The sequence below is a fragment of the Trachemys scripta genome, chromosome 1, assembly GCF_013100865.1.
Source record: "Trachemys scripta elegans isolate TJP31775 chromosome 1, CAS_Tse_1.0, whole genome shotgun sequence".
NCBI lineage: Eukaryota > Metazoa > Chordata > Testudines > Emydidae > Trachemys > Trachemys scripta.
In genome coordinates, this window is record NC_048298.1 from 119,325,936 (window position 1) to 119,344,610 (window position 18,675).

Here is an 18,675-nt window from a genome sequence, read left to right on the forward strand (position 1 = left end):
GGCTGGTTCCACTGGAGCAGTGGTTCTCAACCAGGGGTACGTTTATCCTCAGGGGTATGCACAGGTCTTCCAGGGGGTACATCAACTCATCTAGATATTTGCCTAGTCTTACAACAGGCTACATAAAAAGCACAAGCTAAGTGAGTACAAACTAAACTTTCCTATAGACAATGACTTGTTTAGACTGCTCTATATACTATACACTGAAATGTAAGTACAATATTTATATTCCAGTTGATTTATTTTATTATTATATAGTAAAAATGAGAATCTAATCAATTTTTCAGTAATAGAAGTGTCACAGCACACTGTCCGATTTTGTAAGCAAGTAGTTTTTAAGTGAGGTGAAACTTGGGGTGGTACGCAAGACCAATCAGACTCCTGAAAGGGGTACAGTAGTCTGGAAAGGTTGAGAGCCACTGCCCTGAAGTACCCTTCTCCTGCAGACCCTGGCTCAGAAACTTACAGGAGCCTGCCCATTCCTTCTAGTTCCACAGGGAAGACTGATCTCCCTCAGCCCTTTTACAAGGCCTAGGTGTCCATTAAGCTGCCCCTTGACCCTCCTTAGCCATGCCCCCTCAGTCTGGGAAGCAGCTAATTAATTATGGCCTGTGTGTGGCTGGTTCCATTTCCCCCTTTAAGACCAGGATGAACATAAACTGATGTAATGCAGTGGAGAATCAGGATAATTGTTTTTACTTTATATATATATAGCTTAGTTTTAGATGCAATATCATAATATGTAGTGTGAATTTGCTGTAAGTGATTTGCAGTCAGAGATTTTTAAAAAATCCTGCAAAGCACTGCCAAACCCAAACCAAAACTGAGAATGACTAGCCAGTACTGGTCACAGGAGCCATAAATAAGCTACCAGGAAGAAGACAAATCACAGTTTCAAGAAGTCTGAGAGATTGATTCCCTTGAGGCTGGCATATGACAATGAAATTGGGTTTTTCTAGCCTGAGGCATAAGTGAGTAAAGATTTTACTGAGGAGCATTGGTTGAGATTTTTAAAGCCAGCTAGAGGATTACAGCCATAACCACAGAACTCCCAGTAAAACTAATGAGAGGTGTTTAGTTAAATTCCTTAGCTGGGTTTTGAAGATCTCAACCTTTATTTTTAATCTATAATAATATGGGATGTTAGGAATCCAAATGCCATGAAAACTCATTGATATAAGACTGTCTTTGACTTTAGTGTAAAACTAGAGCAGACAAGTGCTGAAGCGTGCTTTCTTTGGCCCTGATCCAGGAAAGCATCTCCACCCAGGACAACTTGTGCTTAAGTGTTTTCCTGAATCAGGGCCTCTGTCTTTCTCTGCTCTCCCTCCCTCCTTCCCACTCTTCCACTGGTTCCCATATTTCTTCATGCTGTGCTGCCACTCATGTAGCTCTAGCCTTAAGCAATGTGAATCTCATTTCTTGTTCATTTTCTCTATTTTTAAAAACAATCACTGTGACCTGACTCATTGCCAGAGTTCCCATTATAGCCCGCTTGTGTCTCCATTTCTTGCAAGGCATGTGAGACCATTACACATGCTGTGACCTCTTAATTTACTCAGACTCAATTCCTGAATATGTTGGTTAGCCTGCGGTGCTTGAAGTGATGTAGGAAGTCTTTGCCATGCTTCTTGAGTTCACTCCCACCCTTTTTCTTTTATAACAGGAGATGACAGAAGGAAAGATTTGATTTGTGGTAATATACAGCCATTCAGGTGAAAAAAGAGAGAGTTAAAATTCACTAGTTGAGAAGATAGGATGTATTGATGGAATTCTTAGGTATCTTATAATGTAGTACCTTGTCTGTTTTACAGTGAAGGGACAACATCATGTTCCTCCGTAGAAACACAGCCATGTGACAGTCCATTGTAAGTACCATATCAACCAATGAAATGGTTCTACTTAGACACCTTTCTACCATATTTTTAAAGAATTTTTTTAATGATCACACGAAAATGTGTGTAGTTATTCTAACCACGTTAACTCATTTTAAAATAATTTGGTGATGTTGTTAGTTTTCTGCTCTGATAATTTCTAATGCTCTTTCTATAAATGTACACTAGCGTCTCATTCTGTTGCAGTATGAAATGTCTTCAGTCAAGTCATGTAACATCAGTGGGCTTGGGGAATTACATTTTTTTTTTTTTTTTTAAATACCAGGGCCGGCTCTAGGATTTTTGCTGCCCCCCTCCCCCCACCCGTTTTTTTCTTACCCCACCCCTGGCCCCGCCTCAACTCCGCCCCTTCCCCAAATCCCCAACCTTGCCTCCTCCCCCCAGGCTCTCAAACCTGGGAGGGAGGGGGAGCAGCGGTGCGCCAATCAGCGGTTTTGCACCCCGTGGCGCACGAGTGGCAGCAGCGGAGGTGATCTAGGGCAGCCGGGGCACATTTTTAGGGGCGGCATGGCCGACGCCAGAATGCCACCCCTAGAAATGTGCTGCCCCAAGCCCCAGCTGTTTTGCTGGTGCCTAGAGCTGGCCCTGTTAAATACGTATGCAGCTACACACAGATGCTGAGATCAGCTCTGCATGGGAAGGGTCAGCTCAGGCACCTCCCAGTTCCTAAGGATGCACCCCCCTTTGGCATGTAAACCCAAAATTATACCCTCTTGCACTAACCAGAAAACTGTACAGCGGACGCTCATAAAATTCGCCCCTTCCCTCAATGTGGAGAGAGATAGGCAACAGCTTTCTGCCCTCAGTTATGATTTCCACACATTGGTTTTAGACAAAACAAAAACAAGTTTATTAACTGCAAAAGATAGATATTAAGTGATTATAAGGGATAAACAGATCAAAGCAGATGGTGTTTTTGTTTATTTGCTAGGTAATCTAAATTTAATATACTAAAGAGATTGGATATGAGTAGCAGATTCTCACCCTAATTGTTTTTTTACTCAGTTTGCAGAGATTCTTGAGGGCAAGCTGCACTTGCTTGCAGCTTAAAACCCTCGGTATTCCTTTCACAGGCTAGAAATCCCTCTAGCCTGGGTCCAGCCCTTCTCCCCTAATCCAGTCTTTGTTCCTCAGGTGTTTCCAGCAGTTGTCTTGGGCGGGGAGTCAGTGAAGAACCACGATGATGTCACTCCCCTGCCTTAAATAGCTTTTGCATATGGCGGGAATCCTTTGTCTACCCTATTGGTTCCCACGCCCAGTCAGTGGAAGAACACTGGTATTCCAATATGGAGTCCAGTACCAAGTGACTTGGTCATATGCCCCTGTAGGGTCGCAGCAGCCATGACTCGGAGGCTGTTTGTAGCATCCTCAGGAAGGCTCCCGGTGGGAGATTAGCATCTTCTAAAACCTATTGTTTTCCCTAATGGCCCTTCTCAGCCAGCCATTTAGACTGATTGCATTCTGCCTAGTGGGCATTCCCCAGGTGTAAGCACATTTGTAATAGATGCATAGACAATATTCCTAACTTAAGATACAAACATGATACATGCATACAGATAGGATAATCATATTCAGTGAATCATCACCTTTTCCATGATACCTCACATGACCTATCTTGCATAAAATATATCAGAGTTATGCCATATCATAATATTACTATGAAGAATATGGGGTGTAATGCCACAATGTACACATGACTTATGTTTGTCTTTTATGGTAATGACAAAGGGACATTGGCTAGTGTAGAGGAGCGGACTCACCTCTGTGGTGCCTCCTACTGGTAGTCTCCGGGAATTAGCTCATTTCAGCATTGGAGCGCCCCCTGCAGGCCGGTGGTCTGCCTGTCCTCCAGCCCCCGTGTCCCTCCTGGACCCTGGTGCCCTTTTATCTGGGGTGCTGCCCCCTGGCAGTACACCCCTCAGTACTAGAGTCTCCCCTCCCCGGGGAACCCCCAACCACTATCCCTACCTCGCCTCAGAATAAGTCCATTGCCAGTCACCAACTAGCCCCCACTCCCTGGGGCAGACTGCAGTATAGGCCACTCATCACAGGCAAGGTTGGGTTTGGACCTGCTGCCTTGGCCTACCCCTGGGCTGCCCTCTACAACCCCCAGTACCCCTTGACCTCCTACCAGGCTGCAGCCTGGGGCTTTCCAGGCTGGAGCTCCCCAGCTCCTCAGCCTGTCCCCAGCCCTGCTCCACTCAGGTACTCTGTCTCTAGCTCGCTGCAGCCAGGCCCTTCTCCCTTTGAAGGCAGAGAGAGACTGCTTGGCCTTTGCCTCACAGCCTTTTTATATAGGGCCAGCTCCCAGCCACAACCTTCCCCCAGAGCTGTTTTAAGCCCTTCAGGGCAGGAGCGGGGTAACCACCCCGCTACAGCTAGCTAAAGAGATTTGTCATGGGAAATTAATTTTAACCTCAGTCATTTACCTTTATTGTCCACTGAGATCAATGGGACTGCTTACTTGCTCAAAGGTAAACATGTGCTTAAGTTGTTTCCTGAAAAGGGGCATAAAGCCATCACAATTATTATATTGCTTGTGTGTGCGCATACTAGGCTCCTTGCGTCGGCCCTGCACGTACTCACCAGAAGCGTGCGTGACGATGTACAGCTGAGTGCACCATGGGTAGGTATCCCAGTGTGCAAACCACCACCATCCAGTGCACTGTCTTTTGGGAAGTTTTGACAATGCATGGTGAGGACTTGGAGCAAGGGGTCAACTTCTCAACATGCAACTGTTGCCATCCCATAATGTCATCTATATCTCATAATTTTTGCACCTTTATAAAAAAAATCCCACAAACCCACATGGCATTCCTTGCTGTCCGCATCTCTGACAGAAGCATGAAGCCTGCACAGCTCTCACTAATGTTTTTTTTAATAAATGGAGATATCCTATCTCCTAGAACTGGAAGGAACCTTGAAAGGTCATTGAGTCCAGCCCCCTGCCTTCACTTGCAGGACCAAGTACTGATTTTGCCCCAGAACCCTAAGTGGCCCCCTCAAGGATTGAACTCATAACCCTGGGTTTAACAGGCCAATGCTCGAACCACTGAGCTATCCTTCCCACCCCAACAGTTATAACTGTTGCAAGCACAGGATGCGTGATCCTTCAGTATTTGCAGAGTCATAAGAAGAACCAAATCAGCGGGGAACATGAGAATTTCCTGCAAGGGACATAGCGAGAATCAGTTCAAGGTTGTGGGTGGCATTCATGGAGCAGCTGCAAATGGCAGAGTGCCACTGCTGGGCCCAAGAAACGAGCACTGACTGGAGGGATTGCATCGTACTGCAGGCTTGGGATGACAAGCAGTAGCTGCAGAACTTTCAGATGTGCAAGGCCACATTCCTGGAACTGTGTGCCAAGCTCACCCCAGCCTTCCATTGCAGGAACACAGAATGAGAGCTGCACTGATGGTGGAGAAGTGAATGGCGATTGCACTGTGGAAACTTGCAATGCCAGATTGCTGCTTGTCAGTAGGAAATCATTTTGGAGTTGGAAAATCCACTGTGGGGGCTGCTGTCATGCAAGTGTGCAGGGCCATTAATTATCTCCTGCTATGCAGGACTGTGACTCCTGGCAATATGCAGAATATAGTGGATGGATTTGCAGCAGTAGGGTGGGGCGATAGATGGGACACACATCCCTATTTTGGCCCCAAAGCACCTTGCCCCAGAGTACATTAATAGAAAAAGCTGCTTTTCTAGCATTATGTAATCATTGTTGGATTACCGGGGGCGCTTCGCTGAGATCAATGTGGACTGGTCAGAGAAGGTGCATGATACTCGCCTCTTTAAAAACACAGGACAGTTAATGAAGCTACAAGCAAGGACTTTCTTTCTGGACCAATGGATTAACATTGGCCATGTTGATGTGCCAATAGTGATCCCAGGGGACCCAGCCTTTCCCTGGCTTCGCTGGGTCATGAAGCTGTACACTGGCCACCTCAACAGCACCAAGGAAAGATTCAACTACCAGCTCAGCAAGTGCAGAATGACAGTTGAATGCACTTTTGGAAAATTGACGGCACACTGGCATTGTTTACTCACAAGACTGGATCGCAGTATGAAACACATTCCAATGGTATTGCTGCCTGTTGTATCCTGCATAATATCTGTGAAGCAAAGTGGGGAAAGTTGCCACTGTTGTGGAGGGCGAAGGTGGAGCAGCTGTCGTCTGAGTTTGAACAGCCAGATGCAAGGTTTATTAGATGAACTCAATGTGGAGCTATATGGCTCATGGAGGCTTTGAAGGAGCACTTTAACAGTGAGCCAGAATAATGCATTGTGGTGTACTGTGCTCAACCTGGCCATACACTTTTGGGGCATGTTAGACATTGTGAGATGCTTGGTGTACATCTGTGAATATACACTGTCAATGCACCTATTAATTTTGCGGTGCTTGCTGTCCATTTAAGATGATTATACTGTTTGTCACTGATCCTATGAGTTGTCTCACTTTGTACAGTAACAAGTAAGTGGGTGGTTTTAGAGATGCTAGGCATTCTGCAACATATGTTGTAAGCTAATAAAGAGGAATTATTTTCCAAATAATAGAATTTTATTCAATAACAAAACCAGTGCAAAGAAAAATCTGTGCAATGTAAAACTAAATACATGAAAAACTTAATAAATTAGTGGAACAGAACTTAACAAGGAGAGAGAACATTCATATCCATTTTACCTACGCATATGGCAATTGTGGCTTTCACAAGTCAGTGTACTTGAAGCTGTGGTTTTCCTAATGTCCCCAGTGTGGAGTGGTGGAGTTAAGAATGTGACCCCTAATGCCAGGGGGAATATTGAGGACAGGTGGAGAGAGGTGCTGTAATGGAGTTCACCATGGACTGCAAAGGGAAGTGAGCCCGTGACTGTTGAACCTCTCAGTCTGTGACAGTCTGCAGCATATGTGTTTGCTGCTGTTGAAGCCCCATTGTGTCCTGGTGCATCTCCCTCTCTTTTTCCTGCTGGGACTCTTGGGCCTTTCTCCTGTCCGTTCTTTCCTTCTCCAGGCTATCTGCAGTGTTCACATTTCAGGCCCCTTGCTTGTGGTTTAATGCAGCACTGTCTTGCAGGATCTCACTGAACATGTCATCCCGAGTCCTCTTCTTTCACCTCCTTCTTTGGCTCAGGCGTTCCAGGGGTGTGGAGAGGGAACGCCTCAAGGGTGCAATGGCAGCAACTGCAGAAAAAGCACATAGAGGTACCGTTGTCAGTGTAGTCATAATGGAAAGTGAAACTTGCGATTCAGAACTTCCTTCCCTTGCTCCCATAATGTTTTAAGCAAGACATGCTCGCTGACATGTCTGCTTCTGAATGCTTGTGTATGGCACCACTCACAGCCATGGTGAATACATCCCGCCAGGGTGAGGGAAATGAGGAGGGAATTGCTCAGATGCATGAAACTGAGTATAAGGCGATGACACCGAATACTGGCACCATTTTCCACAGGCAGTGGTGATTTTAGCTGATATGTCTCTCCAGAGGGTAACAAAAGCACAGAGAGCGCAGCTGCTGCTGGCGTCCCGGAACTGCCCTGGCTCATATCCTGCTACCCTGTGCACTGCAGTGGTGCCTGCCAAAGTTATTGCCAGCTGGCGTGTGAAAATGCCCTACTGCAAAGGAAGAAATAAGGCTGTCATCCTCGGAAACATTCGGGAGAGGACTGCAGAGTACCTCCATGAAAGTGTCATTAAGATCTCTCAGGAGGATTCAAGGGACATCCCTGTGTACAGAAACAAACTGCTCCGCATGGTCTCCCTTCCCTAACTCTAGAGGGGAATGAAAAGCAGATAGCAGTCCTACAGCTCTTTGTTGTACTTCTAGTACAAGTCAATTCATGAAAAGTCGATAGCTGTGTCCTGTTAAGTTGGGAGTGCCATCAGTACATCATTGTGATGGGAAATACATTTACACTTCCCCTGCTTTGGGCTCACCCGTGCCCAACTGCTGGGACTGACTGGACTGCAGTGGAATCTCAAACAGGTCCTGGCTCATGTCATCCCTCATCTTCCTCCTCGTCCTTGCTGTTCATGGCAGGAGTCTGTGTCTCGGTCTCCTAGGAGGTATCCACAGTGTTGATGGGGTCTCTGCCAAGTATGGCATACAGCTCTTCTGTACATCGACCATATGGGGTGCTTACATCGGTGGGAGACAAATTTAAGTGTAGACATGTGCACAATTAGGTTGACGCAAGGCAGCGTGTGTCGACCTAACTTCATAATATAAACCAGACCTATGTCTCATTGAAAGTCATTTCTGAAAATAGGACTTGGGTTACGTTTTCAAAAGCAGCTCAGTGACTTAATAACCTAAGTCTCTGAAAATGAAATTTGGCAATACCTGTTGTTGACAATGTTGTGTCTTTCTTTTAAAATGTTTCCTAGTTCAGTTTTTTCAATTTTTTTTAACAAGTGAAATAACAGAGTGTTTTTAAATGTCCACCTAAATTGCTTGAATGAAACCTTTACAAAATGGTTACTGTATGAATACATGCAAATTAAACACTAAGAGCTTGCAAGTTATGCGTGCAATTTGGCTCATGCAAGTACATATTTTGGATGTCTATTTCAGCCTACCTTTTGGAAAATTTAATTTAAAATAAGAAGCAAAGAATTTCAGAGTTAAACAGCCTGTCACTCCATCATTAGCTCATCCTCTTGTACCTTAACATAGCAGTAATTATGCCATGGAAGATCTCCTGGCAATACCTAGCCACCACATGGGAGGAGTTAACAAGGGAGGGCTGTAATACAATCTTTATATAGTTCTTTAGAATACATTTGCCTTTGAGACAATGGGGTCTAGCTTCGTTAACTCATAATCATTTTGATTTTTATGCTCTTATTGTAGAGTGTCAGTCCTGCAAAAATCCAGCAGTCTGGGCAATTTGAAGAAAGAGGCATCAGAAGTGGTTGGTTTTGTTTTTTAGTCCTTTCTTTCCCCTTAATACTGAGGCCCAGATTGTCTACGCCAATTCTGGCCCCCTGAATGGTGCAAGGAGCTGGAATCTGGCCTGAGCCGGCTAGATGAGAAGTCCTGTGGTGGTGGGGAGGTTTTTTAGCCTTGGTCTAAGGGCTGGTGGGGTCGATCTAAGTTACTCAACTTCAGCTACGTGAATAACGTTGATGTACTTAGATCAACTTACCGTGGTGTCTTCACCGCTGTGAGTCGACTACTGCCGCTCCCCCGTTGACTCTGCTTGCACCTCTTGCTGAGCTGGAGTACAGGAGTCAACAGGAGAGCTAGACTAGACACGATAAATCAATCCACACTGGATCAATCGTTGCCCGCCGATCCGGTGGGTAGTGAAGACATATCCTTAGGTGGCATGGAGTCAGTTCCTCTGCCTGCCTGCCCCAGATTACGTTTGGAGCAGCGCATAGCTCTGTTCATTCAATTTACAGCTAGCTGTGACCCCATTTGTAACAAAATCCTGTGGATATTAGCGAAGAAAATCTGTCCCTGAATATTTAGGGGTCTATCCTCTTACTGTATGAGGTATTTACATAAGTAAATCACCTGCACTCCAAAGCTGTGTCTTCATTAGGTAAAAAGGTGTATTCTTAATTCAAGTTACCTAACTAGAGGTAAAATCCTAGTAAAGACAAGGCAGTTTGGCATTGTCATGTCAGGTAGCAGGGCAAGTTGAAGACAAGGGGCCCCCAGCATCTCAGCAATAGAGATGGGTGAATGATGGAGATGGAAGAAACTGGAGGAGAGGGTGAAAAAACCTTCATCTGTCATAACGAGAACCAAAACTAAACAGGTCAGATCTGAGTCCCATTATATCCAAATCTGTGATAAACAGCTCTAGTTCAGGCTGACTGTTATTTGCAGGGCTATGGAAGGGAAAACCTGCAATTATACCCCATAAGATTTATTTGCACTGTGCTCAGAGAGAGATGCTTTTTTACCAGCACTAAATTCATTTACTTTTTGTAATTAAAACAAGTCTTGGTTGTGCAAGGTCATTAATAAATCAGGATCTAAAAGGACTATATTATGAAATCCAAAACCTAAACAGAACTGCATGTATGGGGGAAAATAAAAAGTGACATTAATCTAGGGGAAGTATAGTTCTTAAGTGCTTCCTTTTGAAAAATAGAAGAGGAAAGAAATCTCACTATTTTTAACTTAAATGAATTAAATAATTAGGTAACTAAGAATTTTAACACTTCTCAATCCTTCCCAAACAGGACAAAGAACCTGTACAGAAACCAGCAGAGGTAATTTTTTTGTGTGTCTTCGTGTGAAGCAATGCAGAGAGCAGAAGGTGTTTTAAATAGCGTCGTTTTATTAACATTGTATCAGAATTTTGAAGGGAGAATAGCAGACCTGCAAGCAAGGTTGTGGAGTGTGATTCAGAGAATATATTCGTGTCTCCACCATCACTTTGTGTCAAGTTTATATTCTCTCACTCACTCTTGTCTTCTCACACGTGGCTCTTCATTTTGACTGGCTGAGAATAAATAAAATCACCCATTAGCTATTGTTCCCCACCTTCTCTTGGGGCAAACATATTCAAATCACTCTGTCTCCTAGTTGAGGTTCTCCCCTCACCTATACTCACCCGACCCTTTATGTGGTATGCTGTCCTGGCTAAGCAGGACTCCAGGGGGCTTGCAGCCCAAACCATTGATGCTTCTCCTGAGCCAGCCAGAGAATTCCTTACAGAGCAGCACAAGCAGTTCCTGTTCCCACATGGCAGAGTACATGCTGCTGATTAAGCATGCTCATCCCTTGACAGCCCAGGATCAAGGGATATAGAGTGTCTCCAGCCCTGCAACCCTGTGAGGTTACACATTGCTCCACCACAAACTAACAAAGCTGGGTCTCAGATTTGTTGTTTAGCTTTGCAGCATTTGTAATTAACTTGTTTTTCTACCTTGGAAATCTTCCAAGTTCCCATTGTTTTGGAGCTTATCTTTTTACAGTGGTTGCCATTAAAAAGTAACCATTTACCAACCATTATCTAGTACACAGCCACTGTTTCCTATTCTAAGTAATTTCAGTGAATTACTGAAATTCTAAGTAATGGGGAAGAATTGTTGTATCTTAAATACCACTTTTATAGTCATGACTGTGTTTTTCAGCAAAAGGAGAATTGTGTTTATCTTGCCAATCAGAGACCATGAGAGGTTAAAAGTCGTATGTTTAAAAACCCAGACTAAAAGAATGTGCTTATTAATATTACAATCATCTTAGATTATCAAAGCTGCCAGAATTTTACAAATCTAATTTGTCTCCACCATTTATGCCATTTGTTTGCTGCTTCTGTGTCTTTCAATTGGACAATGGAAATAGGCTGCTAGTCCAGTGATTTTCATACTGTGCTCTGCAAACCGCTCATGGTCCATGGAGACTTTCTGGCAATGTGCAGAGAACTGGCCAGTCATGAGGTGCTTGTTCTTCCTCCCTCTTTCCAGAAACTTTCAGTGGGAGATGAGGGAGCTCAGGACTTCACGGGATCAAACCCTATGTGAATGTGTGGTTAATTTATAATTTTAAAGGGCCACTTTTGCAAGATCTGACACATTTAGTACAGAAATGCTACTGTTAAACAGGTGGTAAATATAATTGAGTCACGAACACATTTTAACTGAAGATCTCGCTTATTTAATCTAGACTCGGTACATGCATGCTATAGTCTATTTTACAGTGCAAATGCTACCTTTATTTCCAGATTACCTTTCAGAATTGACTGTGCACAATTAAAAGCTTTTTGTAGTTCAGTAAGATTAAGTTCTGAAGTTTTGTTTTCCTGATGAATCAGACTAAAGCTCCCATGGAAGGTAACAAGTGTGGAACCCTTCCTCCAAAATCCCCAAGCCATAGTGGTCCCGGAGATGAGGACAGTTTTGGTACCCGAAAAGCCAGATCTTCATTTGGACGAGGCTTTTTCAAGATAAAAAATAACAAGAGGACAGCAAGTGCTCCTAATTTGGGTAGGTACAACGCTCCTGAAAGCATCTCCAGTGTATTTTGTACAAGAGTCTTTAGTAACGATGGGGGGTTCTTTTTATGCATATTGTAGCTATCATAAACAGGGGCAGGAGCAGCCACAGTATGACTCGAGGAACTGGAGTAACTGACGGCTGTGCAAGAAAAATGCTGTGCAAATGCAGTTCAATCCAACCCTTGCCTTGACCTCTTTGCTCAGACCCTGTATAGCATACTGCAATTTTAAAGTAGCAGTTTCCTTGCTGAAATGCAGTGGTTCATATGCATTTTTCTCCTGCTCCAACCTCTGCTCAATATCTTAATCTTATCACAAGAGCAGTGTTGTTACCACAGTCCAATATTATACCTACAATAACACCGCTACTACAGTTGTCTTCCGTCTTTTTATTAAAAGTGTCGGTAAAATGTGGGTACCTGAGATACATCTCTCCCCTGGGAGAGGAGCAGAGATAGACCTCCATCTTTCAGAAGTTTAAATGGGATTACTGTCTCCTTGGTCAGAATAAGTCTTCCACTCTTGCCTACTTAGTGGTCATTCCGATCCTGTGCCCCAGGGAGTTAATTTACCCACAGCCTTGTTATATATGGCCCATGTCTTCCTCTCCCATATGTAATATGAAAATTGATTGACCTACAGGGAACAGATTTCAATGATTAGACCAGTTGTCTCGTCCCACTAAAATGTTTTTGTGCCCATTTCTTCATACGATGTCTGCAGTGTAACAAAAATAGCCATTTTAAAATAATCCTTACTGGTTGAAAGCAGTGGGGTATAGCGGTCACAGTAGAGGACTGGGAGATGGGACCCTGGGTTCTGCTCCTAGCTCTGCTATGAATTTGCTTTATAAATCTGAGAAAGTCACTTACATTGTCTGTGCTTCGGTGTATCCATTTGGAAAACTAGTCAATAATACTTGTCTCCTTCATAGGGGTATTGTGAGGCCCAGGCACAATGAATTATGACACATGCAATCTTTTACTTTCTTGTGCTCAAATGCTGATTGAAATCATCGGGATGTTGTTTTACCCTCATTAATATATAGCTTTGCTATGTTACATTTTGGTGAGGAAGGGATTAACCATGTATTGGTAATCCTAATCTGTGTGTGAATTCAGTGGTGTGTGTGGTGCATGTGTCTGTTTTACTTTTCTCCCCTTGTCTTGTATTTTGCCAGTGTAAATTTTGATGTATGTTTTACCTTGTTGTTCTGCGTATTCTCTCCCATTGTGCTGCGTGTGGTTATGTGCATTGTTTGGATATCTGAAGATCGCAGTCGAAGTGCAAGTGCACCTACGTTAGGTATAGTAGTCCTGCATGTCTGCCTGTACCAGTGCTTTGCTGTGATTGCTGCTAACAGCTGGTTATGGCCATGAATTTTTAAAACCGAGCTAGAAACAAGATCTCTGTTGAAACACTAAAATGTATGTTCTGTTTAACACTGGCCGACTACTCAAAGTCTGCTGCATTGTTTCATGATAACCACTACTAATGAGACACATTGCGGGTAGACTTGCGAAGGTTAATGAACCTCCGAACACAAGGTTACTCATCAAGGCAAAAAAAGAAGGTAGAGAATGGGAGGTAATTGTAGAAGTGTGTGTAATCTACAGAGGCCTGGCCACGCATTCTGCTCACTTTTATCGTAATGACTTGGTGGTTATTGAGATCATCATCTCTTTGTGTTGTCATCCAACTCAGTGCTTCTGGAAGATGCTAACAGGTAATGCAACATGAGTTTTGGCAGTATTTGTACGGCTTTAATTAAGCTAGCACTGAAGGGAGGGATACACGATTCCTCTTTTCCAAATAACTAAGGAAGAAATTAATGTAATAAACATCAGAGAGAAAAACCACACGTGACAAATGCTAGTCTGGTAGTTCTGGCGTGTGCTCAGCTATGCTGGTGGATGAGGGCAGTATAGGAACCGGAATGGAATGTGTTGCCTTTATGTACAGCCATGTAACCCTAAATCAGTGATGGTAATTGAAGGCGAATATGGTCCTAAGACACGACAGAAATAGAGGCAGTCTCCTTATTTCCCATTAGTGTTCCAAATTTCCAAACATCACTTTCATAAAACAGCTATTCTGAAGGATTATTTCAGTGATGAAGGCGATACAGTGAGTGGCTAGTACCCACAAACCTCTGCTTCTGATTCATTCAACCATGTCCTTCTGTTTCCCACCAAGAGTGCTGCTTAAATGTGTTTTTTCCTAAATTAGATTCCTTTCTAAAATACCGTACCTATACAGTAGCTCTATCCTCCAGCAATGAGCACCTCGTTCACCCATCAGTAGAGCTGAAGTGCTCCGAAAGCACATGTTAATATAAATGATATAGTTGCCTCTCTTCATGTTTGGCCATTAGAGAAGATATTGCTAATATGGGACCTGCTAATTGACCTTTTGCTAGGGCATCGAAACTTTGCCGAACTAAGGGCCACACTGGTGAGTTCCCAGGAGCTATAGGACCACGTCTAACTTGCATTAATTGGAGCAAATTGCAGCCACCTTCATCATTAACTTTAAGATATTAAACTATAGGTGTCAGTATATTGTGCTCCATCTTGATCCAAATGACTGGTAGTTGCTTCGTGAACCTTGTTTTCTCTTGAAAGGCAATACAGAGTTTATTTTTTTAAACAAATGATGGTTCCTTTAGCTGTCCATCCATATTAAAGATGATGAAGGTGGCTACAGACCGCTCTGTGGTCTCCAGGGGCTACATTTTGGCTATGGCTATTTCACTTTAACAGACTCCAGGCAGTAGATTTATAGTCACTCTTCTTCAATTTTGTTTTAAGCTTCCATTAGCGAATAAGTGATGTAAACAAACTCCTCATCGTTTGTTTGCCCACAGCTGTATGGCACTTGCTGGCACATCTCTGCTTAAGTAGAATATTAGATTCTGCAATTTGTTTAATTGTCTATTTAGCACCTTTTTCTGTTATTTGTTTTTCATTTTATAATTTTGGTTGGCAAGTACATTCTTGAGCAGTCCCCAGGTTCACCTGGAGTGGATATGAAGTCTCTGTAGACAAATACAGGATAAAGACGTAAGATTTCCATCATGGATGGCAACATGTTGTTTCCCTATGCAGTGGTGGGTATTAGATACATCCATCCTTTGGCTCTTAAATAAGAAGCAATGGCTTTTTAGTCAGGACACCACCCAAAGTTCATGGTACTTGTCTGTGAAGGAGCAAAATATTCCACTATGTGCAGAAGCGTAAGGTCTTCTTTTCCCAATTGCATTTCTGAGTCAGAAGGAGATGGCTGTTGGTAGATCTTGCTAGATGGGGATCTAATCAGAAATTGCATTTTATTATCAGGAAAACTGGTGTGAAAATGCTTTATAGTGCTTAGGGCATCCTTGGGTACTACTCCCTGCTGTGCCACTGGATTCCTGTGGGGCTTCCTTGTGCCTCGGTGTATCTGTCTGTAAAATGGGGGAAATAACTTTTCCCTGACAGAGTTATCTATGGCCTTAATTTATTAAAAAGCAACAGAGGGTTCTGTGGCACCTTTAAGTCTAACAGAAGTATTGGAGCATAAGCTTTCGTGGGTGAATTCACCCACGAAAACTTATGCTCCAATACTTCTGTTAGTCTTAAAGGTGCCACAGGACCCTCTGTTGCTTTTTACAGATTCAGACTAACACGGCTACCCCTCTGATACTTAATTTATTAGTAATTCATAAAGCATCTTGTGGTCTTTTGGTGCAAGGTACTTAACAAATGCAACATATTGATGTTATTGGGTGCTACCAGTTTTCAAACACTAGACCGCTGAAAGGAACACATTTTATCTCCTTTGGATCCCCTCGTTTTCTTAAAATCGATGGTTCACAGTAATTCCAGCAAAAGCGGTTACAGACTCAGTAATGTGCTCATAATGTGAAATGCAGATGAAGTACTGCCAGGTGAAGTTCTACTGGGGTTTGTTTTGTAATAGCTGAAACAGAAAAGGGATCTGCAGATCACTTGGATCTAGCTGGTTTGCCCCCTCGACCGAAAGAAACTGATAGCGGGCAGCTGTCTCCCTCTTCTCCAGACTCCAAGAAGAAAGCCAGAGGAATCAAGAAACTATTTGGAAGGTAAGTTTAAAAAAAAAAAAAAAAAAATGAACATCATGTAGGTTTGGATCATTAGGGGGATTGCTAACGGGATACGTAACCTTTCATCTCTAGGTCACCAAAAGTGCAGCTCAGGCTGGACATAACAAAGTCATTACCATTTGCAGTCTGTTTGGTGGCCTAGGTGGAATGACTTGGTCGTCTCAACACAGTTCCTAGTAAATCGTCATCCTTATCGCAAAGTCACTGCTGTGCCTGGCATGTTTTTGTTGGTTTTGTTGTTCTCTCTCTTAGTTCTTTGTTCTCAGCTTCTCATCCTTCTTCTCTCTCCCCCCCCCACCCCCCGGCCATTTAATAGCTTATGGCTTAGTGCAGATGAAAAGGTGCAAAAATTATTGCAGCTTATTTCAAGACTCCACAGTGTATTCCGTGATTGTGCCAATAAAGGAATTTATTCCTGGTTATCATATATTAACCTCCTTTACTTAGGCTTAAAAGGAGCCAGTCTACCACATTTAACCCGGATGATATGTCTGAGGCAGAGTTCAAAAGAGGAGGGACAAGAGCGACTGCAGGACCAAGACTGGGCTGGTCTCGAGATCTTGGGCAGTCTAACAGGTAAGAGGAGCTGCACTGAACCAGAACATGCAGTGCTTTTTCTGCTTCTATTTGCCCTTGTAGCAGGCTTTCGTTTTGTTCCTGTATTAAGAGGAATTGTGCTTTGCAAAAGTTAAGTTAGAGCAACATTAGCATTGCTAGCAAAAGGAAACAGGCAAGCCCTGGCTCTTTGGGATGTTGTCCCCTTAAGAGGATGGTTAGGAAATTAATGTACTAAGTATGGCCCCATACTGCAGTGTGAGTCACATGAGTGGAATCCCGCACCTGAGTGCAGTCCCATTGACTGGAGTGGGGCGCTCAGGCGAATGGGCTCAGGATCTGCCTCTATGGAGCTACACTGAAGTGAATGGGGCTGTACGTGGGTGCAGGTGTCAGGCCACCACATCGATTTCAGGCAGGATCAAGGCCTCGGTCATCCCATAAGCTGATAAAGTTCCCTTCATTATAATGTAGGTTACTGGAGTATCTTAAGTAAAGTATTTCAGTCGCATTTTAAAATTTTAAAGCCATCCTGGAACACACAGATTATGATGATGATGACTAATAACTTTCATCGTCATGTTTATTATGCTAGTGTCTCGGACTCAACAACTGAGATCAAGGTCCCATTTTGCTAGGTATTGTACAAACACAGAGCAATAGACATATCTTTTCCCAACTAGCTTACAGTCTAAATAATACAGGCACACATCTCTTCCTGTACATTGTCTCAGCTCTGAAAAACACCTATGAATTTGTAATTTTTTTAAAAAATATTTCTTCTGCTTTAGTGACCTGGATATGCCATTTGCTAAATGGACAAAGGAGCAAGTTTGCAACTGGCTCCAGGGCCAGGGTTTAGGTTCATACATGAATCATGGCAAACACTGGATACTGTCTGGGCAGACTCTCTTGCAAGCTTCTCAGCAGGATCTGGAAAAGGTAAGACATGTTAAGAAAATATTTACATTGGGTTAATTGTTAAGCATCGGTTTACATTTTGTGTGTGTGTAAGTCAGGGCTATGAGATGCAACTAAAATCGAAGAGCCCAGCAAGTGAATCTTTAAAATACATTTGTCTTTAGTAATGCAAAAAAAAATTGTTTTGTGTCTAACTTTAGTATGAATTTTAATGTTCATAATGAAAGAGGTAATTAAATGTATGATTTAACTGCAATAAATGTTGGCGCATCAACTAACTCTTCCAATCATTATATTTAAAAATATGTATTCAAATAAGGAAATCACTTGTTGCAATACCACTGGCTTATGATCCTGATTCTCCACTTCTTTGCACCTTATGCCTTTATTTACCCCTGTGCAAGGTGAGTGTAAAAGGCTACTATTCTGATTTGGTTTTATGCCCCATCCATTTTGTACAATTATAAATGACAGCACAAGGTGCAAGGCACTGGAGAATCAGGCCCTCAATTCATGTAACTTTTCAATTAAATTGTCCATGCCACAGTTTTTCAATTACATTCAGGTTGGGAAAGTTAATTCCTGCTTTGGGTCCACAGCATTAATTATCGTTTACTTCAGTCACAAGTCTGGCTGTACTGAATGTTTAGCGTCTTTTACTGTTGTAAACCAATAAGGCATCCACTTCCTTAAGTAGTCCCGGGTTAGTTCAAAGCTGCTATTCACAGCTGTTGTTATACGATATCATGCAACATCCGAAAACATTTTTTAATTAAAAATAGGTGTGGCCATAATGGCCGTTTCGCCTACCAATACTCCAATGTTTGCATTTGATATCAGGCATTTAGTTAAAAAAACAAAAAACTGTCTTTGAAGAGTTCCTGGAACAGCTGCACTTGCAACAGTATTGGGGAGGACTATCTTATCAGGCCACTTATTCTTTAACGTTTATATAGCACTTCATGTTTTCAAAGTGCTTTATAGCTAATAACTAACTAAACTTTGCAACCTTGCCTGCCTCACTCTGAGGTAGGTAGATAAGTATATTATCCCTTAAAATATTATGCCGACTACCATCACCGTTTAGTGAGCCGGTTATTTTTGCTCCACATAAGAATATTGGGGCTAACAACCACCAAAGGGATGAGGCATCTAAATGCATTAGGTATGTAAATAAGTGGCCTGATTTTCAGAAGTGCTGACCAGTTGCAGTCCCATTGACA

The 18,675-nt window shown here is 42.9% G+C and overlaps 1 protein-coding gene across 14 annotated transcripts in view; it reads left to right on the forward strand.

The window, feature by feature from the left end:
- The window catches only part of PPFIBP1 (PPFIA binding protein 1), a 171,846-nt gene that overhangs the window by 137,700 nt on the left and 15,471 nt on the right, over positions 1-18,675 (forward strand). For 11 of the 14 annotated variants that reach the window (XM_034783095.1, XM_034783084.1, XM_034783111.1 and 8 more), the window contains 8 exons: positions 1,815-1,868; positions 8,748-8,808; positions 10,094-10,123; positions 11,671-11,842; positions 13,126-13,158; positions 15,814-15,955; positions 16,424-16,552; positions 17,323-17,473. In XM_034783095.1, coding sequence (XP_034638986.1) covers positions 1,815-1,868; positions 8,748-8,808; positions 10,094-10,123; positions 11,671-11,842; positions 13,126-13,158; positions 15,814-15,955; positions 16,424-16,552; positions 17,323-17,473 — 772 coding nt within the window. The remainder of the gene's footprint in view (positions 1-1,814; positions 1,869-8,747; positions 8,809-10,093; positions 10,124-11,670; positions 11,843-13,125; positions 13,159-15,813; positions 15,956-16,423; positions 16,553-17,322; positions 17,474-18,675) is intronic. The other 3 variants (XM_034783103.1, XM_034783160.1, XM_034783188.1) reach the window with 1 other exon arrangement.